A 23,677-nucleotide genomic window follows, 5' to 3' on the forward strand; every position below is an offset into this window, starting at 1 on the left:
ATACAAATTCAAATTGGCTTCTTCACCAAAATCTCTCCAAAATGTAATTGACATTTAGAAAGTCCCTGCTAGTCAGTGCCTGGGAATTCCATTAAATACTGACTTCAAATACACACAAGAAAGGAAGTACTTTCCTCAGCCATCTAGGCAGAAATTTTGGTTAGGAAACACCGGCAAAACTTAAGCCTCCCTAAAACTCCTTCACTGATGGCAGATGATTCATACTTGAATTTCTTGGCACTTGTTGCTGTTTTACTTGGCTTAGGCTGTTCCAGGTTGATGTTCAAGAGGCTTCCCAGTATCTGCAGAGTTTTCTTTTTTATCTGCAGCAAGTTCGTCTTCCTCATCTGCCTTCAAGCTCTTTGTCTCTGCTAAGATAACAAGAAATACATTATATTTTCCCTGCTGAGCCTGTGATATTTGATGCATAGTATCACTACAGTACTAGCAGAGCTCACGTCTATCAACACATCGCTTCCTTTATCTAAAAGCTACTCAGAGACTTTGTCCCTTGCACTGTAGAAAATCTTGGGTTAGAACAGTTCTGGGCATCTATTTCATGTGAAGGCCAGATCAGGTATTTAACATGTTTCCTGCTGCTGTCATGTAACTGCAACCCCTCTGCCACTGCTGATGCTCTACAGAAGATCACATGAAAGCAATGAAGGGAATAGCAGAGTGAGGCAAAAATTTAAGTTTCAGAAAGAAATTGAATCCTGAAAACTGGGTTAATTTCTTTTTCTTGGGGGTGGATATTCAAACTTTTTCTATTTTCAGCTTTTCTGCCTTCTGCTGCTAAAGAAAAAAAATGACCCTACTTAAGACTGCCAAATCAGCCACAGGCTGCAGGATGGCTACAAAACAAACAGTTTAAATGAATATAATGATCCAAAAGGGGGTTTTTCTAAGTCACCGCTTACCCAGTTTTTCAATGTGGATAAACACATTCTGATATCATGCTGTATTAAAAATAGTCTCAAATGTTGTTTTATTAGGCACATGTGCCTCACTCAGCTGTTCCAAATACTTTTGCAGCATACACCTTTAAGAAAGCACAGCCACCCCTGGTGTTTCTCATGCAGAGCCACAGCAGAGGTGGGTGGTTTTCTTTTAAGGGATCACCAAAGAAGGTAAAGGAGGTCATAAGGTGCTTCAAAAGCTAAAGCTCCATGATATGGCTCCATTACTACCAGTAACCAGGAAGTATGGGCAGCTTTACCTTCCTCCTCACTGTCACTCTCCAGGAATCGGGCGTCCATGCGGAATCTTTCATCGGTGCCAAATCGGGACTGCAGCCTCAGGAGCTAAACAAATGAAACAAGTGCTCTTAAGCACTGGAGGAGGAAATCAGCAACGTTCAATCCCTTTCTTTTCATACTTCATGGCAACATACTAATAATCTTTAGCTCTTGAGGCCTTTTCCAGGAATTTCTTTGGATACAAAGATAACACCACACATTATTTCCTCCATGGCCACTCTTTCCTCTGTTGAAGGGAATTCTATTTTAAATTGATATAAATCATACTCAGTAATAATACAAGCCTACCAGTTCTGTTCCTCTGAAGTGGCCCTATAGACTCTCAGAGGAAAATTAAATTCCAGTGATGGGTTCACTCACTTTTTCCCCAGCTTTGCCTTCAAACTGTGGCTTAATTATGAATCGTTCATTGTCCGTGTTGTCTTCCTCGTCCTCACTGCTGTCAAACAGTTTGCCTGAAGGCTTGGGAGCAGATGTATCCTTTGTTAAACAAAAAGGAAAAACAAAAGAAGGAGGTTATTTACATCTGAGAATATAAATCAGTACCAACTTTGTTCATGTCCTTTCCAGTTTTCCTGAAAAAGTGGATTTCCTGCACAACCCTGTGCATTTCCAGCACTGATCAACATGCTGCCAATCTTATCTTGTATACACACCTCGTGCAACTCTGGTTTATAATTATAAAATTAAAATTATGATTATTCCATTTCATCATGGGCAAAATATCCACGTAATGGTGTCCAGGTTTAGCCTAGCTTTTTACCAACTCTCGACTGGCCCCCCTTCCCCCCTCTCAAAAGCCTCCCCAGCAAACGGAAGAAACACTGAAAAGAAATTAACTCAAAAGAAACTGAAATGAATAAAAAGAAGAAATTATATTTTCTAACATTCACAATCACACTGTGTACACAGTACGTAGGATCCCACCCCCAGGGGAAAGGGAAAAGGGGACTGATCAACAAGAAAATTGGGAAGAAACAAAACCAAACCAAAAAAAACCCAAATGAAACAGACAAACACAATTAAAAACTTCAAGGAAGGGGAACAAGCATGAAACAATCTCACCCAGGACAGGAGAACCACCAGCAACCGAAGGGATCAGACTCCAGCCTCTCCCACCAGCAACCCCGGCCAAGGAAAAAGGGACAACCAAAACCAAAAACCCCTCCTCCCCTACTATGTGGAAGACACATGTGGAATACTTGTAACTTCCTTAGATACAGTGGTTACTGAGGAAGCCATGGGTAGAACCATTACAAATGGGCAACTCAGATTTTACAACAGTTAAAAAATTGCAAATTTCTGATTACATCAAGGAAGGTAAAAATGTCAATGGCTAAATAACGATAATGGTCCTAATCTCAATACATTTATAAGGCAAAATCCCAACAAAAGCAAACCCAATGCTTTAAAGTTTTAGCAGAGATGCGATTAAAAAATGTCATAGATAAGAAGTTCTATTTGAGAAAAAAATAAGTATTTAATTGTACTAAACCATGGCAGTAAAATCATGAGGAGTCTGCTAATGATAGTAAAGACGAAACCTTACACAGTTCTTTGGAGCTCAACAAAAACAAGATACTGCCTTAGCAGTTCATCCAGTCTCAGAAAGAGCAGAGTACTTCTGTACTGCTCAAGCCCAATCTCCTCCCCTGCCTTTGCCTAAAAGCAGAGGAATTTCAACACTAATTATACAGAAGTTCTTTCTCTTCTAAGTTAGAATACCTTCTGTACCAATCTCAAACTCCTTCCAAATTCTCCAAGCTCTCAAGCTTTCTCAGATGAATGGTTAAGTACTGTCAAACCTGTCTGATGTTAATTCAAAACTTACCTACATTTCTCTGGCACTTCACTAGGAAATCTAATCTTCAGAACAAAAGGCATGGTCACACAGGGCTTTTGCCTAATAACACTTACTTCTCCAGGCATATTTCCCAAACTTGCGTCTTTTTTCAATGTCTCATTTTCCGTGTCTGAATCGAATAGGATGTGTTTGTGCTTCCCTGCTGGCTGGCTGTCCTAGGAAAGGGGGAAATGTCAGGTCAAACACAGCAAGTACTTGCTGCACTAATACAGAAGTATCTAAAAGGCGTTTCCATGACCTCTGCTATTCCTCCTGCAACTCCAGAGGCATTCCAGGGACGAGGTATGCAGGATTTTGTATATACTCAAAACTGGCAATGTATCAGAAAATCCAGACTATGATTTTTAGGAATCTTAATTCACATACATTAATTACCCTTTTCCTTGTACTCTGGACTATTCAGATAAAAGTTGTGAGTGTAATTACCAGATTCGAAAGTGCTCCTTGAATGAGTTTCTTTTGGAGTTCTCTCTCCCTGTGTCTCTCCTCCAGAGCCGCCAGCCTCCTCTGGTTGTCCTGCTCCTGTTTGTCTCTTGCAGATTCCTTTGAAGCAGTAGCATGAAGACAAAGCTCCTTATCTTCTAGAAGGCTTGTCTTCCTGTTCTCACATGTATTAGCTTCGCATTCTGGCTTTTTATTGCTTACATTCATCTTCATTTTTTTGGAAAGCAGTTTTGGGCTCTCCCGTTGCCGTTTAACGTGTTTCAGAGCCCCTGCAGCGTTGCTGTCCCTGTCACTGCTCTCACTGTCACTCTGATCAGGGCTGGGAGAGGCAGCTCCATGCTCTGAACTGTGGTCTTGTGGAGAACTCCTGTCTTTTTTCTTCCCCTGTAAACGTGGCCTGGAAACAGGCTGATGTCTCTCATCTGCTGAGGAGGCACCAGGTGACGGTGCCTCATGCTGCTCACTGGGCACATTTTGTCTCTTTTTACTGCTGACTTGAAGTGCACACAATGGATGGTTCTTGGGCTGTCTTTTAGATGACTCCTCCCCAGAAGAAAATACACAAGCTCCAAGTCCTAAACCTACAGACCCCTTCTTTAACCCAGTACTGTCCTTAGTTGACTCTTTCACACAAAGGGACCCCATTCCCCTGAAGGGCTGATATTTCAAACGTGAATTATTTTGTCCCTTGGAGCTTTCCTTATTCTCCCCTGCTAAAATATCAGCCAGCACATCGTCAGGAGAGATGCTTTTTTTTTTATCTGCAGGGTGACATTTAGGAAGTTTTGGTTTATTTGCATTACCCTTAGGATTTTCTTCAGCAGGGGACTGAGCAGAACTCTATGCACCATCAGATTCCTCTGCAGGTGTCCCAGTGTTTTTGGCAGCCAATGCTTTTAAGTCATGTAAGGAAAGGTCTAAGCGGTAACAGTTTTGCATCATGGACTCATAGTCAGAACTGATTTCAGACTCCCCTTGCTCAGACTCCGAGTGAGAGCTCTCACTATCACTTGTCTCTGCTGTACTGGTAACTGCTGAAGTTTGCAATGCACCAATTTTGGATTTTTTAATTTTCCACTTTTTTTCAATGTGTTCTCCTTCTACATTTTGAGTTTTCAGTGATGAGTCATTTAACAAACCACTTTTTTTGTTAGCTAGGATTTTTTTACTTTCCACCTTCATCTGTTCAGAATCTTCTAAAATTGCAGTTTTGCTGCTATTTGGATCTGGAGTTTTACCTTCAGCAATAATTTCATCTGTATCTGCTGAATCATAACCATTACCATATTCCACAGTCTCTTTGTAACTTCCTTTAGTGGTTTTCTTCATGGCATCTGGCTTGCTTAAGGACCAGTGACTACTGTATTTTAATCCAAAATCATCCCCAGTGATTTCCAAGGGGTCACTTTCAGTCTCAGCATTTCCAGCTTTCCATTTTTCTGTCTCTTTCTTTACCATGGCTCTGATCTCCTCTTCAGAATCAACATCACTGTCAGAAACACTCGTGTTATTTCGAGCTGTAACTCCACTAACATTCCTCTGATCTGATGATAAACCTTTGCCTGGCGTTTTACGATCCAGACTCCTCGATGGAGGCAATTTCAACTCGTCATTGGGTTTGGGGTTTGATCTCTGGCTCAGCTGTGGTGAGCTGGTGTGTTTTGGACGGGGCTGGCACCCAGAGGACAGAGCTGCTGCTCCATTCAGGGCCTCACTGCACAGTGGCCTCGGTTTTTTAGGTGGTTTCTTCATCCCAGAGAACTCTCCTTGTCGTTTCCTGTTTGCACTGACATCTCTCCCTTCCAAGTGCTGGGTGAGCTCAGGCACAGGAGCTGCTTGTGCCCGGTCTGGCTCCAGCTTCCTCAGGTTATGGCAGTACTTTGAGGGGTCATATTTCACAATGTTGGTCTGAGTTAAGGAATTAAAACAAGATTCCTCCAGCAAACAGACTCGAGTCTTTCTGAACAGGCTGAATTCTACACGAAAGGACAACAAGGAGCCCTTTTTCATCTCATGTCTTTAAGCAACTGACTTGTGCAGTCTAAGAAACTGCTCCAAATCACACAAATTTACTGCAAGACACACTTGAGGGATTCAGTAAATTGAGTCTGACATAGCAATCAAAATTAAGACTGTTCAGCAACTGTTTCTCCATATGACAGAAGAAGGAAGGGAACTGTGCCTATGCCCAAACAGTAGGAAAAGGATATTTTATTCTTTTGCGGATTCCTGAGGTGGAGGACAGGCAAGACTCTGCCAAATTTACCAACAACCCACTTCTATAGGAAAAGAAAAGTAAACGGTGTTAAACAAAAAGAGAGTGGAAGTAACCCTGGAACAGAGAAAGATGTTTGTTCTTGGATAACAGAACTACTAATAAAAGAACCATCTGTGACTAATTCATTTTTGTTTATGCTCTTTAGTGAGATATAATCGTACTGTGCAACTTAGCCAGCTTCCTTCTCAAAAACAACAAAACCCAAAGCCAACCAAACCCCCAAACTTCTACGACCTGCAAATAAAGAATGATAACAAAGTAGTAAATTTCTTTACTTTGCAAGTACTATGTCTAATATATGGCTTCTGGTTTATGAGTTAACAGCAGCCACTGCACAGACAGAATCACTATTATTTTGCTCTCTTCCCCTTTGCCACACACACACAAAAATCCCTCTAACACCATTCTGTGCTTTGCAAATAATTTTCAAAACTTTCCAATTAATATAATTTTTCCTGTCTTAATTTGCATGTTCAGTGATTTTAATCTTCCTCTTGTAAGCACGTGCAGACCCTAATCCTGAATGTGAAGCACAGAGAGCAGTTCCTGACAGCCCAGCCACCAAAAATTATGTGCTGTATAAAAGTGAGTCACACAGTCTCTTTACAAGCTTTTAAGGGTGACATGAATGTACATTATGCTACAGGCTTATGCAAATTCCCAACATACACAAGGAACAAAGCATTTCCTGATTTAACACCACGAGAGGGGACAAGCAGATCACAATTATTTCCAGTCACTGCAAAGAATCACAGAATCATAGAATGGATTGGGTTGGAAAAGACCTCTGAGATCATCAAGTCCAACCCTTGGGCCAACTCCAGTCCCTTTACCAGATCATGGCACTCAGTGCCACGGCCAAGCTCAGTTGAAAAACCTCCAGGGATGGGGAATCCACCCCCTCTCTGGGCAGCCCATTCCAATGCCTGAGCACTCTCTCTGAATAACAGGAGCCTTCTCCTTGTCTCTACAGGAGGTATTTCTTCAGCCCACTTTTCACAACTTGGACTGTCACCCCCAATAATTACATGTCTTTACATAAGGCACAGAGATTTAGCATAAATTTAGATATAATGAGCTTGCTTTTTCTTGGTTTACTTCTCTTACACATCTCCCCCAGCATACCTTGTGTTCTGGCACCTCTGTACCTGGGACTGCTTTCATGTGGAAGTCCACAACTCCAGCCTTTTTCAGTGATTCCAACAGACATGCTTGGTTATTTCTCTGTGGCTTTTCTTTCTGCAGCTTTGCTTCCTCCCTCTCTGTGGCAAGCCTGTACCAAGAAGTACATCAGACATGGGAAAAGTACTCTACTAAATAAAGCCCATGTGCTGGATTCGAGCTGGCAGGGACCCCCTCCCACAGAACAGCAGCCACCCACTGCTCAAGGAATCAACACCTTGACGTTCCCTTTAAGGGAATAACGACATAAATCACGTTGCAGTATCACACATGCATCAACACTCCACCACTCTCTATGAAAACTGAAAGAGTGTAGAAGATGAAAGCACAGCCATAATATTATCAGATAAACAGAAGAAGGGTAACTTGAGCAGCAACACGCATTTTTAAAAACTGATTTTTACCTCTGCAAAAAGCTTTCTTTGGCCAACTCAATTTGCAGTGTCCCTCCTTTCCATTTTGTTTTATTTAAAATTGACATGCCTGCAAAACAACGAGATGGGAAAATAAGTATTTTTTACGTTAAAGAAGCACAGCCCAGACTTCACTACACCTCCTTCTATGACAGGCTGACGTTTCTTTAGCGTGATATTACACCTCACTGCTCACTTGGTTTAAGTTTGTACCTGAAAGGTACCCATAAAATTGAAGCTTAAAGAAGGCAACAGAATAAAACAAGCTCTACCTTGACCACATCCTGTTGTGACATCAGATGTGTTATCAGTAAAACAACCTGGCTCAAAAACATCAACAAGTAAAAACCAGAAAGATGTACTTACACTTTCTAAGCTCGGCATCAGAAATGCTGACACTGACGTAGGCAAAAGTTTTCACAGGGTTCCCTGATCAATGGCAAACATCCAGTTAACTTCTGTGTAATATCAGTGTTTCCTTTAAAACTGAAAATTAAGCTATTTTGTGAAAATAAAGTGACTCTGAAGCAGAAATTCCATTTCACGCTTCAAACTGAAAAGCAATGAACCTTGAAAAGATAAAACAAAACATACCCTGATCATCTTTTCTGGTAATAATTTCTGCATCCAAAACATGCCCAAACTTCTCAAATCTTTCCTCCAGTTCGGCCTTAGACACCGTATGGCCAAGCCCTCCAACATACAAACGCTTGGAAACCTGTTCCTTCTCTATGCCTGAAGTCAAAGCATCACACCAGGAACACACACTCCGCTTTCCTGCGGGGAGACAACAACAGCTCACCGACACTGGCGCCGCAGGGGCCAGTGCGCCTGGAATGTCAAATTACGGGCAAATCGCTCCCCCAACAGCGCTCCCTGCTCTGTCCAGCGCCCGCAAACCCCGCGCTGCTGCTCCGCACCGGGGGCTGCCTTAAACCTCGAATCGCATCACCGGCTGCGCGATCGTGAATGGCAGCGGCTCGTTACCGCATAACCCGGGGTGCTCTTTCGGAAGCATGGGAGACCCGCACAGACCCGACCGCGTCAGGAGCTGCCGAGGGACGCCCGGCAGAGGGGCCCGGGCCCGGCCCGAGAGACCCCCACCCGGCAAAGGGGGCCCGAGGAACAGCCCCTCGCCCCCAGACCCGCCGCCCCCCTCCCTCACCGCCGCCCCCCTCCCTCACCGCCGCCATGTGCCCTCCCCGCGGCGACACTCGATTTACCTTCCCCCCAGCACCTCTTCCCAGCTCTCACGCGGAAAGGGTTCCGCCTCGTTAGGCAGCCGGGTTCTCTGCAGGCTTCATGTTTCCCGCCGGTCAAGTGTGGTGGGAACACATGGGCTGGGTCTTGTGACGAAGGGCGCCTTGGGCGTAACCAATCACGAAGAAAAGCAGGGGCGTTTTCTGCAATACATGAGCAGAAATTAACAAAAACACAGGAACAACCGCCAAAGCAACGCTTTTCCCATTCGTGTCTAACGAGGAGCTTTGCTACTGTCCCTTCAGCGGCGCCGTTCTTTCAGAAGGAGGGGAAAGAAGGCGCGACCGGCCGCCCCCCGCTCGGGAAGCAGCAGTGCTAGCGTCCAGACGCGCGCAGCGCGCGGGCTTGGCGCGCGTTTCGAAAGGCGCGGGGGGCGCGCGCCGGGCGCGGGAACAGCTGACCCGCCCCTGGGTCCCGCCGCCCGCGGCTCCCCGTTCCCGGCCGCTCATCCCTTCCGTCCCTCGGTCCCGCCGCCCGCGGCTCCCCGTTCCCGGCCGCTCATCCCTTCCGTCCCTCGGTCCCGCCGCCCGCGGCTCCCCGTTCCCGGCCGCTCATCCCTTCCGTCCCTCGGTCCCGCCGCCCGCGGCTCCCCGTTCCCGGCCGATCCGCTCGGTTCCACTGCCCGCAGCTCCCCGTTTCCGGCCGCTCATCTCGTCCCCCGGTCCCGCCGCCCGCGGCTCCCCGTTCCCGGCAGCTCCGCTCCAACCCCCGGTGCCGCCGCTCGCGGCTCCCCGGTGCCGTCCCCCGGTCCCGCTGCCCGCGGCTCCCCGTTCCCGGCCGCGCCCCCGGGGCACGTCTGTGCTCCCAGCCCGAGTCTCGGCGGGCGGCACCGGCTCCGGCGGGCGCGGTCCCTGCGGGGCCGAACCCCCGCTCGTTGCTCCCAGACCCTCCGAGGCGCTTCCCGGCTCCGCTTGTGGCGGCGTAAAATCCGCGGCTCGGGGGTGTGGACGGGCAGGTGCGTAGAAGTGTGGAATGAGCGCTGTTGATGCACAAAAGTATATAAATACACGCATAAATACACATGTGTGATGTGCTTAGGTATGTATGTTTAGAGTGAGAAGAGTTTACTTGTTGCTTTATAATTAAAAATATGTACGAGGTGGGGTTTTTTTTCTGGAGTTAAAGCTCTCTGAAGTCACAAATAGTCTTTGAGTCTTCTGCAGTCTAGTGAAAGCCTTGGGTTCAAGTAGCTGTAAGCAGTTTGTGTGTCCTGTTATTGTTGTTTAAAAGAGGGATTGGCTAAGGTGGGATGAAGTTCTGCTGCTGTAGTGTTTTTCTTTTTCCCACCATACTCTTTGTAATGACCATAACTTTCTCCCCTGTATCCAGTTAAATTCCCACCTCCAAACTAATAGGATGCTTTAAAAGTTGGAGAACTTCTAGTTGTTGCTTGTTGTCATTCACTTCATGAATTGCACAGCCATGGGGATTCTTTAATTCCATGTACTTTATTCACTAAATAAGTCTTTAATGCAAACCATATTTTCAAATGTTGCTTTCTTGTGCCTCTTATTCCGATGCCGTTTCCTATGAAATAAACCAACAAAATCCTATTCCCTCCTCATCCCTTTCTATTGAACAATGTTAGTGTGGATCTTGCAGGTAGAGTAGGGATGGTTTAAAACACATAAAATCAACTTAGGTTTTTTCCTGGTTGAAAATATTAATACATCAGTGTTGAGCTGCATCATCTCCTGCACAGTCCCTTGAATGTGTCAGGCCTAGGCTGAATGTCAGATTACCGTTTTCCCTGGAATTTGAGGTGTTTTGAACTGTTTGTGAAACACGGTTGCAGTTTGTGCCTCTCTCCTGGTGTTTAACCAGAAGGCAGATTTTGCTGCTGTGTTGGGACAGCTGTGCCTCATTAACCAGGGGAGTCGTTAGGTTAATTGGTCAGAGCTGGATTCCATTTTTATATCTGATTAGGAATGGTTTTCACCTGTAGAGCAGTTTGTTGTTCTATTACAGCAAATTTAAAACAGCTGGATCTGCTTCTAATGCAATCAGGATCCTTAGAAGGTCTTTAAAGCCTTTGCCCTCATTAGATTCCTGATTTAACTTCTGTCTTTGGAGGCTGTGCAGTGATCTGTGTCTTAAAATTATTTTTACTTTAATTGGATTTAATTTAATTAACTCTTAAGGAACCAGTGCAAGAAAACAAATCTTTTTTCCCCTGAGATTGTTACCTGTTTTGGAGTAAACAATTTTTTTGATGGTCTCACATGGCTCCTGTCATGGGGACTTGTGGACCTGCCAGGTGGATCTGGGTTGTGCCATTGCAGGCAGGAGTGGTTTCCCTTGCGGGATGTTCCCGATGCGTTCTCCCTTCGGTTTCGCCTCCCAGCACTCGGTGCAGGCGGGCAGCTCCTGTCGTGGGGCCTTCTGGACAGGCTGGATGAATTTGAGTTTTGACGTTGGCGAGAGCAGTTTTGCCTGCGCGATGTCCCTGATGTGCGACTCGCAATACCTGATGGTCTCACGCAGCTCCTGTCATGGGGACTTGTGGACCCGATAGGTGGATCTGGGGTCTGACGTTGCAGGCGGGAGCAGTTTTGCCTGCGGGATGTCCCCGATTGTCTCTGCCTGGCCTGGCGCTGCCCAGCACTTGGTGTTGGCACATGGGTTCTGTCACGCAGAGTTCTGCGCTGGCCCTGTGGATCTGGGGCCTGACCTTGCTGGCAGGAGCCATTTTGTGTGAGGTCAGGCCCAGGACTGGTGGAGGAGCTGCTGTCCTGTGTGCCCAGGTCAGGGATGTCCAGCTCTGACTCATTCCCGGGGGCTGTAAGGGGAAGCGGGAAGGTCAAGGGCTCCCCAGGCCCAAGGCAGGCTGGGCCAGAGCAGTGCCCCCAGCCCTCCTGGAGCAGACAGGCTCTGCCAAGCCATCCTGGCCACCTGATGCCAGGCCCTGCATGGCCCCAGCCCAGGGGCACCTGTGTGCTTTGTCTCTTACCTGTGTCCAGAGGAGCACAACTGCCACATTCCCAGCTGGTTGCGCTGTCTGTCAGGCTGGAGCAGCGTTTGTGGGTACCCTCGGCAGCACAGGAGCTGCACAGGAGCATTTCCCAGGGCCTGGGGAAGCAAAAAGGTTGATGGCCGTGAGGACAAAGTGTCAAAAGCATGGGATATCTGGCCAAGCTCTCCTTCAGGCTCCTTCTGCTTTCAGCCCTTGCCAAGGCACAGATCCTCTGCAGAGCCCCCCACGGCCCCCCTCTGGCAACTTACCCCTCTTCCTCTGCCTCCTCTCTGCCTCCTGGATAAAGACACTCTCTGGCATTGCACTGGTGGTGCCTCACTCCCAGGTCCCTGAATGCATCGCCTTCCTCCCATAATGGCTCTCTGACAGGGAAAAGGAAAACTGATGAGCTCCGCCTGCCCTGGCATCTGGCAGGTGAGTCCCTGCCCTTTCCACTGTGCCATTTCCAACTCCTGTGAGAAGCTGAACGTGGCCCTCCCAAAGCAGTGTAGGGCCAAGAGTGCTGGGGCATGCCCTGGCAAGGCACAGCACTTGCACCCTCCTGTGTTGTGAGCCCAGCAGAAGGACACCAACGTCAAGGGGATTCAGATCCCCACAGTGAACATATCCACGAGAAATTCCCGATGGCCTCTGCAGAGGGGGCACTGGAAGGCTAAAATACCTGCAGACAGAGCCTGTCCCTGCAGGAGAAACAAGCAGCACTGAGTGAGGCCCTGGTGCTGCTGAGCCCCTGCTGTGCCCCTGGGGGTGAGGAAACTGCTCCTACTTGGATGCAGTCCCTGTGGAACCAGATGCTTTTGCACTCTGGGCACACCATGGTCTTGAAAGTCTTTCTGTCCTCCACAGGCTCCATGCAGATGAGGCATTGGGTGTGGAGGAAAAAGAGACCAAAAAAACCTAATTTTGTGAAATTTCTAATTCTGCTTTTCAAAATGTTGTTTGCATAGCAAAGTCTCTGAACAGCATAAAGTGCTAGAGTCACTTTGTTCTGGTACAAATTGTCCAGTAGTTATAGGAACTAGTGTACTATGGGTTAGAAGTCATAAATTAAACTAAGCTAGACACTTCAATAGGATGAAATGGTAAAAATCAAGATTTTGGAGAGTTGAAGCCAAGGTTTTACAAGGTTGACAGGTCATGTCACTGAACAAAGAAAAGGCAGAAATCCAACGGTGAAGAAGACGCTTTGAGACCACCCGAGGGATGAAGTCAGGAGACCACTACCCAAATTCCAAGCCAAAAGGAAAGCTCTGCCCACGGTTTTGCCTAGTCATTAATATGGAAATTACAAGGTGTTAACCATGAACTTAAGACTATAAATGGCTTATTTTACTTGAACAAGTTAGGCAAGTTTTTGCCCAGCACGAACTGGCTTTGCCTCCAACATTATCAATAAGTACCTTGCTGCTATTAGAATACAAAACTTTCTCTTAGCAGTCACTTTTTGCAGCGTTTTCGCTTATCAGATTTGGCACCCCAGCGGGACATTTCCATCTGGCTGCATAATCCGTAGGTGATTGGGGACCCCCTGGGCACCCCTAGGTGAGTTTTACCTAGAGGGGCTCCCCCTTCTTCAGTGCCTTTTACAGGGGTGGAAAAGAACTCGCTGCATTTTGCCAAAAGGTATTTCTGTTTTCCTGTCCTGTAACCTAAAGGATAACAAGAGACATCTTGTTGCAGAAGTGAATGGGGGTTGTGAGATATCCTCCCCAGAGTTCATCTTCCTGCTTGTACCTGTATCTGTGTCCTGGTATTAAATTCCTCCAGAAGCAGTAGGCAATGTCCCCTTTAAAAAGGGAATTCTTCCCTGCACGGAGCTAACTCTCTGTACCTCTATCTGTACCTGTAATTCCAGAATCCTGTGTTTCTCTGTGTTTTCTGTATTAGAGAAACTACTCTGTGCTTTAAGTGTTAAAATCCTACAGACGCAGCTCGCAGTGTTTGTTTTTTTTCTGTGGGCTCTTACAGCATTGCTTTTCTCTGTGCAAATTGTTTGCTATTATCTAAGTTTTTGTCTGTGTCTGAGCTGTTTGCCCAGGTTTTAAGTGTGTCTGAGCCAAGCCTTTGTGTGTACCAGTTCTCGTGTGCATTTTAGTTTTGAATAATTTATGTGTGATTAGTAAATGAGACACAGGTAAAAGTTATTGGGTGTCTGAGCTGTCTTGTATACTGTGAAAAAGTAAGTTGAGGTGTTAATTTGTAGTATACATGTGATTAGTGAATGAATAAGATATGATCAGCCACGAGCTGAGTGTGAAGTCTGTGTATGTACTTTATGTTTGTTTTAGAATTAAGCAGTGTTGTGCATTTTAAGAGTTGTGTGTGTGATTTTGGATTTAGAGAAATTACTATATGTTTGAAATAAGTTTTTGTTTATAATCCCACTGACAATGTGGGCTATTGTGTTGTAAATGAGTGGTACCTCTGATAGATTGCCTATAAAAATAGCCCACTGGATAAAGCCTAAAATTAAGATTTGTGTGTGTGGTTACTGTCTTCTGTGTGGTTGTCTTGTTTTTAGACAAGTTGAGAGTTTTGTGTGTATGCCTTATTGTAAAAAAAAAAGAGTTAAGAGTTTTGTGTGAAGTTACTGTTTTCTGAGTTGTTTTATTTGTTTTCAGAAAAGTTACTCAATACCTAAAACATCTAAGATCATATTGTTGAAAGTATTACCCTGCCAAAATGTGGCAGTGTTGAAAAATTAACTGTAAGCATGCCACACTGGACAAGACCTAAAATTAGGATTTGTTTGTTTTGCAATTGTTTATTACATGTAAGTATTTTATACAATAGATGTGGTGGTACTTAAAATTGTAGTAGCAGCTCCAATATAAAAATATAAACATTAGAAAAAAACTGTTGCTGCTTGACACTGGAACTACAGCTTTTGTTTTAAATCAAAAATTGATACTTAAAAGTCATAAATTTGTTCAAGTCACAGGTGTGCAACTGGTCAAACAGAGAAAGCTTTCTTTTGAAACCCCTTAAGTTTAAAATGAGAAAACAAATGAAGTACATCAGTTTTTATGTTTACCAAATTTGTACAAACCCTTATGGGCAAAAATTTGTTAGAAAATCTGGAAGCTGTAAAATTGAATTCAAGAAAAAAGAAAAACAATTGATAACAGCTTTGAGTTTAGCTATGAACTGTGTGAAACCAAAACAGAATAATCAAAATATTAATCAAATTTAGATTAAGTGTATCCTGAGTCTGAGCTACTAACACACCAAGTAAGTCAAAATGGGCAAGCCCCATCTAAATAGAAGTACAACCAGAAGCAAAACCAATAACTGAGAACAAAAAGCAAGTATTAGATTTTAAAAATGTTCTTTTCTGTCTTTCCTTAGCAAAAAGTCAGAAAATATTTGCATTTAAGTAGGAAAGCTTTAATATATTTGCTAAAAAGAAAAAAAAAAAACAACCAAAAACCACACCACTCACAACAGCTACCTTGGACAATGTTACCTCAAAGATTTTAACATCTGAAACAATAGCAGTTGCCACTGGGAGAAAGTATGTTTCTGCAATTTATAAGTAACTTATTAATAACCACTGAAAACCAAGATTTTCTTCTGTAGACTCCAAATTTGCTAAATGAGTACTGAGTCTCTCAACAGGAAAAAGCAACTGATACAGAAGCAATAGTTACCCCTGAGATAAGCAGTTTCTAGAAGATAATGCTCCCCAAGAACAGCAAGAAAAGAAGCAACTGCCAAACACCTGAAGCACAGACAGTGAGAGATCTTTGAGCGTTTCTGGACATGACAGGTTGGTGTGTCAGCAGTGCTGGAGCAGAAAGGTAACCATTGACTGCCACTCTCTCAGTTCCTGAAATGCCAAGCTATCCTGGCTGATAGACTAACTGCAAAACTATTCTATAACCTGTTAAAAGCTGCTAAAGACAACATAGCCTGGACCCCTGCAGCAAATAAGGCCTTTGAGCAGCTAAAGCAAGAACTCCTGAGGGTTCCGGCGTTGGGATTACCTGATGTGAGGAAGCCCTTCTGGCTGTTTTTGCACGAGCAGCAAAGAAAGTCCTGGGGGTCCTGACAGAGCAGCTGGGGCCAGACAAAAAGCCAGCAGCCACTTCTCTAAGCAATTAGATGAAGTGAGCAAAAGCTGGCCCAGCTGCCTGAAAGCAAAGAGCAGCAGTGATCATAAACATAGAAGAAGCCAGGAAATTTCATAAATATTCAAATGACTAACATTGTCAACCAGCTGCGTTCCTAGAAAGTGCATGCACAGCTGAACCTGTTGTACCTGACTGCCTGGAGACCACTAAAGCAGTTTATTCCAGCCATCCAGACCTTAAAGAAGAACCACTCCTGGAAGCAGAAAATTGGTTTCTGCCAGTAGCAGCTTTGTGAAAAAAGGTAAGCAAATGAAATCCTCTGCCTACAGGAACTTCAGCCCAGAAAGACTGATAGCACTCACCTGAGCTCTAGAACTGGCAAAATCAACATCTGGACTGACTTTAAATCTGTCTTTGGCATCGTCCATGCTCATAGAGCATTTTAGAAAGAGGACTTTTAACTGCACAAAGGAAATATGTTGAAAAAATTCTGCAATTGCTAGAAGCACTACAACTCCCATCAGAAGTGGCCATTATGTACTGTAAAAAAACACCAAAGAGGTAACAGTGTTCAAAAAGTAAGTAACATAAAAACTGATGCTAAGGCAAAACAAGGTGCTGAAACTGTCAAGAACAAATAGCAGCCCTAGTACCAGAAGAAATAAAATCTAACAGTCAAATAGTGCATCAAAATCAGATTACAAAAAATATATGAAATAATAATAATAATAATAATAATAATGAATAAGTCAGTGCTACCTAAAAAAATTAGTTTAGCATTTTGTGAAAGCTGAGCATAACACACTAAAAATTAGATTTATCATGCCAATATTTAAAAACCTGAGTAGCAAAGCCAAATCTCTTCACAACAATAAAACAAGTTACATTTCAATGTAAAACATGTCTGAGAAACCCAAATACTAGAACCGAAATACAACAAAGAGCAATAAACAAAAAACACCTTTTAAGTGAAATTTAGCAAATTGACTTTTAAGCTCTTAAGAAAGGGGGGAGGAGGGGGGGCAGTTTCTGTTATCTTTCAGTTTTCACAGATACCTTTCCTGAGTGACCAGAAACATTCCTGTGCAAAACTAACAAATCAAGAGAAATTATTAAAATTCTGTTAAATAAAATATTACCTGATTGCAAACTATATTTATGTACCTTTAGTGATTGTGTATGTTAAGAATTTCTCAGGAGACCCTCTTCAAGAAATATGAAATGGACTGTTTAAAGTGTTGCTAACCCCCCTCCCAGCAGTCTGGGTAAAAGAAAAGCCTACCTAGAAAGCTCCTGAGAGAAAAAAATAGACTTCAGAACCTGTGAAACCCACTATCCTCAAATTCACTTGACACAAGTTGTTGAACTTTTCATAAGTATAATGACATTAACACAAGCTTTTATTTTAAAATAGCCGCAGTCTTAAACCTTTATTAAGTATTTTAGTAGTGTGAAAATAGCAGTGTAAATATTTTATGTAAGCAGTAGCTGTGTACATGTTAGAATTTGGTTTAATTATATGTTGTATTACTAAAGTAAGAAATGTCGGTTTCGAGCTCCCCGGGTTCCGGCGTGAGAATCACGATGTAACCTCCACGGGAGTATGATCAGTGTTCTGATTTATTCTTTACATTACACACGCACATATCGCATATTCTCTCAGTCTACAAATAGTACAGGAGTATCATTGGCCTATGGCTAGGGCGTGCTACCAGCTGGATTGGTGCTTTTCTCAAAACTATGCCTTTCTGTATCAATGTGTTTACCTGCTTCTCCTGGCAGCTGCCGCATTCTTTCTATTGTTTACTGCTCTTCTTGAAGCAGGCTCAAGGATACAGAGGCCCCGTTTCCCTCTCCATGGCCTGGGCTGTGCACAAAAACTTTCAAGTTCAAATTTCTTCCAACATATTACAATGTACCTGAATTGCAAAACTAGCATAAATTTTAACCTGTTTAAAGAAATGCTAAGACACCTAAACAAAATGACTCAGCACATGCTATGGCAAATTAAACATGATATTAAAAGTATTAAAACTGTCTTAACCAAAGTTAAACAAGTAAAGACCTACCACTGGTGAGACATTTTTATAAGTTATTTGCCCACCGTCTCACAAGTCTTTAAACTCCCTGGTACACTCAATCATAGCGGCAGCAATAATCTTTCTGGCACTGCACAATGTGTAGCTATAATACAAATTAAGCACTAAAGCCAGAACAACAGCAGTGATATTAGCAATGGTACATGTGTATCAAACCCCAATAGGATTAAAACTGAATGAAAGACTTCATATACTTTGAAACACAGCTGGGACTGAAAATCCCTAGTTTTGTGAAATTTCTAATTCTGCTTTTCAAAATGTTGTTTGCACAGCAAAGTCTCTGAACAGCATAAAGTGCTAGAGTCACTTTGTTCTGGTACAAATTGTCCAGTAGTTATAGGAACTAGTGTACTATGGGTTAGAAGTCATAAATTAAACTAAGCTAGACACTTCAATAGGATGAAATGGTAAAAATCAAGATTTTGGAGAGTTGAAGCCAAGGTTTTACAAGGTTGACAGGTCATGTCACTGAACAAAGAAAAGGCAGAAATCCAACGGTGAAGAAGACGCTTTGAGACCACCCGAGGGATGAAGTCAGGAGACCACTACCCAAATTCCAAGCCAAAAGGAAAGCTCTGCCCACGTTTTTGCCCAGTCATTAATATGGAAATTACAAGGTGTTAACCATGAACTTAGGCTTATTTTACTTGAACAAGTTTTTGCCCAGTACGAACTGGCTTTGCCTCCAACATTATCAATAAATACTTTGCTGCTATTAGAATACAAAACTTTCTCTTAGCAGTCACTTTTTCCAGCATTTTCACTTATCAGGGTGCCTGGCTCAGGAGTCGCCTCCACTGCCTGCTGTGGTCTGTGTGCAGGGCAGTAGGAGCTGGGGACACAAGAGATGGGTGGGGTGAGAAGTGCTGGGCTCCTCCCTGGTGGTGGAGAGGAGGGGAAAGGAGGTACCTGTACGGTGCAATGTACTGGGTGACACAGCCAGCCTCCTTGGCACAGGGCAGGTGGAAGCTCAGGTCACACTCCATTTCACAGCAGGTGATGGTGGCCCCGCTCTGGCCACAGATGAAGCAGCGCTGGAAAGAGCACAGCAGCCCCATCAGCAGCAGCCCTGGGGTCTCCTCCTGGTCCCAGAGCTGTTGGCAAGGGCAGGTCTTCCTTTCTTGGGGTCTGGGCTAAGCTCCAGCAAACCTCGCCTGGTACAAATCTCCCCGCTCATGTCAGGCTCTCACCTTCTGTGCCAGCCGGTGGACAGCCAGTAGGATATCCTTTGGGAGAAAGCCCAGGAATCCTACCCGCTCATTCCCTTGCTGATGAAGGAGAGTGGCAAAAAACTGCAGGAAAGACGATGCGCTCGTAAGGACAGAGTGGCAGGGACTGCGTGTTGGAAAGCTGGAGGGAACCCAGAGAGCAACTCACCAGGCAGAACATGTGGGCACAGAGCCCACATCTCTCAAGTTTTTCCCCACAGATGTCCGGGTCAGCCTCTGATCGTTTACACAGCAGGCATGCTGGAAGGGAGAGAGTCAATGGCACCAGGAATGGCACCTCTGCAGGGCTGGGGACAGCATCCCTGTGGGACTGACCCCAAGGGCTGCTCTGTGACTGCCTGGATGAAGGACAGGGCTGGAGGCCTTGGAGAGGATGGGCCATTGTGGGCACAGGTGTCCCAGCAGGTGCCTCCTGTCCCAGCTGGGCCCGGCTTGCTGAGCAAAGGAGGGCCCCAGCACCCAGATGGCTGGATGGCTCCTGCCTCCCCTGCCACCACTTCCAGCCCTGCACTGGCCATCCTTGACAGCCCCTCTGCCCGGCTGTGGGAAGGGCACTTTGGTCTCACCTGGGTCACTCACTCCGGGGGCTTCCTCTGTCCTGTCTGACATGGTGCGTCTCAGCGGTCAGACCCTGACACTGGAACACTGAGGTCTGCTCCAGACTCTTCTCTGCTGGCTCTGAAATAGGAGAGAGGCTTTTCCCCTCTCCCCCTTCTCTTGTCCAGTCAAGGAACACCACAGTCACCTTGAGATGCTCCTTTGCTGATTCTGAGAGGTGTGACGTGGGTGAGGTTGCAGCACAGGCTGAGAGCCTGAAACTGTGAGGCTCTCCCTGGGCAGCTCTATCCTCCTCTTCCTTCTCCTCCCGTTGTCAGGTGGCCTGAACCCAGAGTTGCCTTTGTACCCTTGGCCCCACAGGTCACATTGGCCACTGAGACATAAGCCACGTGCACCTGGAATATGGGCGGGGTTGGCCTCAGCCCCCCACCACCCACTGTGAGGCAGCCCCTCAGCAGCCGAGGGTCCAAGGCAGGTCCCGAGCCCTCCGTTGCCACAGAGTCAGGGCGGCTGCTGCTGCAGCAAGCGCAGGGGCAAATGCCAGGCCCTGGGGCGGCCAGCGAGGTTGGCACTGTTGGACGAAAATGCCGTTCAAGCAGTGCCACTCCAGGGCTCCAGCCCTGGCCAAGGGGAATCTCTGCTCCTGCCCCTGGCAGCAGGCCAGGGAAGGTGATTCCCCAGCAGAGGTGCCCGAGACTGGGAAAAGCCAACATCACTCCAGTCTCTGAACAGGGCAGCAAGAAGGAGCTAGGAAATGCCAGGCCCATCGGTGTCACCTCCTTCCCTAGGAAGATGACATCATCCTGAATGTCATCTCTAAGCTGGTGGAATAAAAGGAAAAATCATGCTTGACAGTCTCATAGCCTTCTATGCTGGAGTGAATGGATGGGTAGATGAGGAGACAGCAGTGGCTTTTGTTGGGACTGATGGGGTTAACAGCGGGTCTGATGAACCCCTCACTCCTATGGTAATCAATCTTGATTGAGCATTTTAAAGTGTACCCTTGGAACAGAGAAAAGCATGCAGGCAAAATAACAGTAAGTCAGTCAGAGAACGTATCAACAGCAGAACAGGATGGAAACGGCACAGGGGAAAGGGCAGGGACACCCTGTACCTTCCTGATGCCAGGGCAGACGGAGCTCATCAGTTTTCCTTTTCCCTGTCAGAGAGCCATGCTTCCCCAGGCCCTGGGAAATGCTCCTGTGCTGCCAAGGGCACTCACAGACGCTGCTTCGGCCTAAGGGACAGCACAACCAGCTGGGAATGTGGCAGCTGTGCTGCTCTGGACATAGGTAAGAGTCAAAACACTCGGGTACCCCTGGGCTAGGGCCAGGCTGGGCCTGGCAGCAGGTGCCCAGGAGGACTTGGAGACACTTGGCAGCAGAGGCCTAGGTAGACATAATACATATATATATGTATATATATAAAACCCTTTATTGAATACCATGCATATATATGTATATATGTATATGTATGTATGTATATGTGTACATATGTGTATTTATGTCTACATGTGTATATATGTATGTGAATATGAGTATATATGTGTATATGACTATATGTATGTGTGTGTATATATGTATATGTGTGCAAAATTGTACATGCATGTATGTGTGTGTGTATATGTATAGTATGTATATATGTTTATAGGTCTATGTATATATATGTGTGTGTGTTTGTGTATGTGTATATATTTACATTTATGTGTATATATATATGCATATATATTTATATATGTGTACTTATGTATCTGTGCATATGTATTTACATCTATGTGTGTATCTGTGTATATATGTGTATGTATGTGTACATGTATATATGTATATGCGTATATATGTACATATATATGTATATGTGTGTAAATATGTATATGTGTATCTATGGATTATGCATATGTATATGTGTATATGTAGATATGTATATAGGTGTGTATATATATGTCTATCTGTATACGTGTATATGTTTATATTTATGTATATATATGTACATATGTGTACGTATGTATAGATGTATATTTATGTATATTTATGTCTGTGTGTTTATCTGTATATGTGTATATGTGTATATATGTATATGTGTATCTACGTATATGTATTTACACCTATGGGTATGACTATATGTATGTATACCATGTATATATGTACATGTATGTGAATTTATATGGTGAAGTATGTGTATATATGTATAAGTATGTATACATGTGTATGTGACTATATGTATATGTATGTACATTTCTGTATATGTATACATGTATGCGTATCTATGTAGGGGTATTTATGTGTGTATGCATATGTGTATATGCATAGATATGTGTATAGGTGAATGTACACGTGTATTTGTATATGTGTATATGTTTTTATTTATATGTATAGGTATATATCTGTATATGTATGTATATTTATGTCTGTGTATATATGTACATGTATGTACGTTTGTGTATGTGTAAGTAGTGTATTTATGTATATAAATGTCTGTGTGTATATGCATATGTATATGTGTACATATGTATACATTCTAGACATACATACATGCGACTGTATGTATACATATGTGTGTACATATGAATGTATATGTATGTATATTTATGTCTATGTGTGTATATATGTATCGATAGGTATATATGTGTATGCATATGTGTATACGTATAGGTATGTATATAGGTCTATGTATATATGTGTGTATTTTTAAATGTGCATATATGTATATATGTATGCACATATGTATATGTGTGTATATATATGTCTATGTGTGTATATATGTATGTACATGTATATATGTGTGTGTATATATGTATGATATGTATATATGTGTGTGTATATGTGTATATGTATAGATACATATATAGGAGAATGCCTATGTGTCTATTTCTATATGTTTAGATTTATGTATACAGACATGCATATATAAGTATATATGTATGTCTATTTATGCCTAAGTATGTGTATATATGTATAATATGTATACATATGTATTTATGTTTATACATATAGATGTCTGTGTCTATATGTCTATGTATATCTACATGTATTTGTATACATCTGTATACATGTATATAGGTGTATGTGTATATGTCTGTGTATAGAGATGTATGTATATATGTATATGTACATTATATATGCCTTTTCATTAACTTCTGGGAAACTTTCAAGCTTCTTCTGGCATTCCTGAAAATATATAAAATATAACATAAAACTATGAATAAAATAATAATGATTAATACAAGTTTCTAAATTCACCTGTATCTTTACATACACTTAAGTAACTGGTCCTGTACATTACAGAGATTCACTAATTTACCTGACGGGACATCATAACATGATGTTATGCACACTTGTATACTACAGAAGTTTAGTTCCTCAGCAATTACAAAATTGCCAGCCTTTCTAGAGGTCCTGAACTAATTCTTCATGCAAATAAGCAGCCGTGTTCCCTCCTCATGCCCACAGTTACCAAAGAAGAGATGTTAAATACTCACCTCAATCAATAATCTTCGTCTATCTTCCCAACCATCTTGTTCTTCACTGAGATCCACTGATCTACAAAATAACTTTGGGCCCTCTGCCCAAAAAAGAACAAATTGATTTCCTTAAACACTTCTGAAAATGCTGCTGTTTGTAAAACTCATGAGCAAGACAGCAATCAAGTCAGAAGGTCTATTCTTCATATTCTTCCTATCATTCATAATCTCTTATCCCCCACAACATGATTGGCTCCAACAGAAATGCTCTGAATTACTGCCCTGTGTACTAAGAAAAACAAAAGGCAGCAGCAGTTAATATGCCAAGATAGAAATTGCAGTGAAATTGCACCTGTTTCATTAAGAGCACAGCACCATTACCCCACATCTCCCAAGAAAATTCATGCCTGCTGAGGACTGAGGTCTCACTTTCAACAGGGCCTGTAAATCAGACAGGCTGGAAGATTTCAGTGCACTAATTGTATGAACACAGCAAGACAGTTCATGACCGTTACCTCATATGTCTCAAGAAAAAAACATTATTTAAGACTGTCTTGATAAGTTACTGCATAAGATACCACAAGCAA

At 43.7% G+C, this 23,677-nt stretch overlaps 1 protein-coding gene and 1 long non-coding RNA gene across 2 annotated transcripts; both read right to left on the reverse strand.

The window, feature by feature from the left end:
* Nucleotides 1–4,029: 4,029 nt before the first annotated feature.
* LOC139669919 (nucleolar protein 8-like) lies at nucleotides 4,030–6,575 on the reverse strand. Its single transcript, XM_071550885.1, has one exon. It carries the CDS (start codon nucleotides 5,575–5,577, stop codon nucleotides 4,408–4,410), a length of 1,170 nt encoding a protein of 389 aa, XP_071406986.1. The 5' UTR covers nucleotides 5,578–6,575; the 3' UTR covers nucleotides 4,030–4,407.
* A 14,470-nt stretch (nucleotides 6,576–21,045) lies between these two features.
* On the reverse strand, nucleotides 21,046–23,369 carry LOC139669923 (uncharacterized). The gene is made up of 2 exons (XR_011697340.1): nucleotides 23,109–23,369; nucleotides 21,046–22,797 (listed from the first exon to the last, which is right to left on the reverse strand). It is a non-coding gene; the product is annotated as an uncharacterized lncRNA (long non-coding RNA).
* Between the last annotated feature and the right edge of the window lie 308 nt (nucleotides 23,370–23,677).

The sequence above is a fragment of the Pithys albifrons genome, chromosome 3, assembly GCF_047495875.1.
Source record: "Pithys albifrons albifrons isolate INPA30051 chromosome 3, PitAlb_v1, whole genome shotgun sequence".
Classification (NCBI taxonomy): Eukaryota; Metazoa; Chordata; class Aves; order Passeriformes; family Thamnophilidae; genus Pithys; species Pithys albifrons.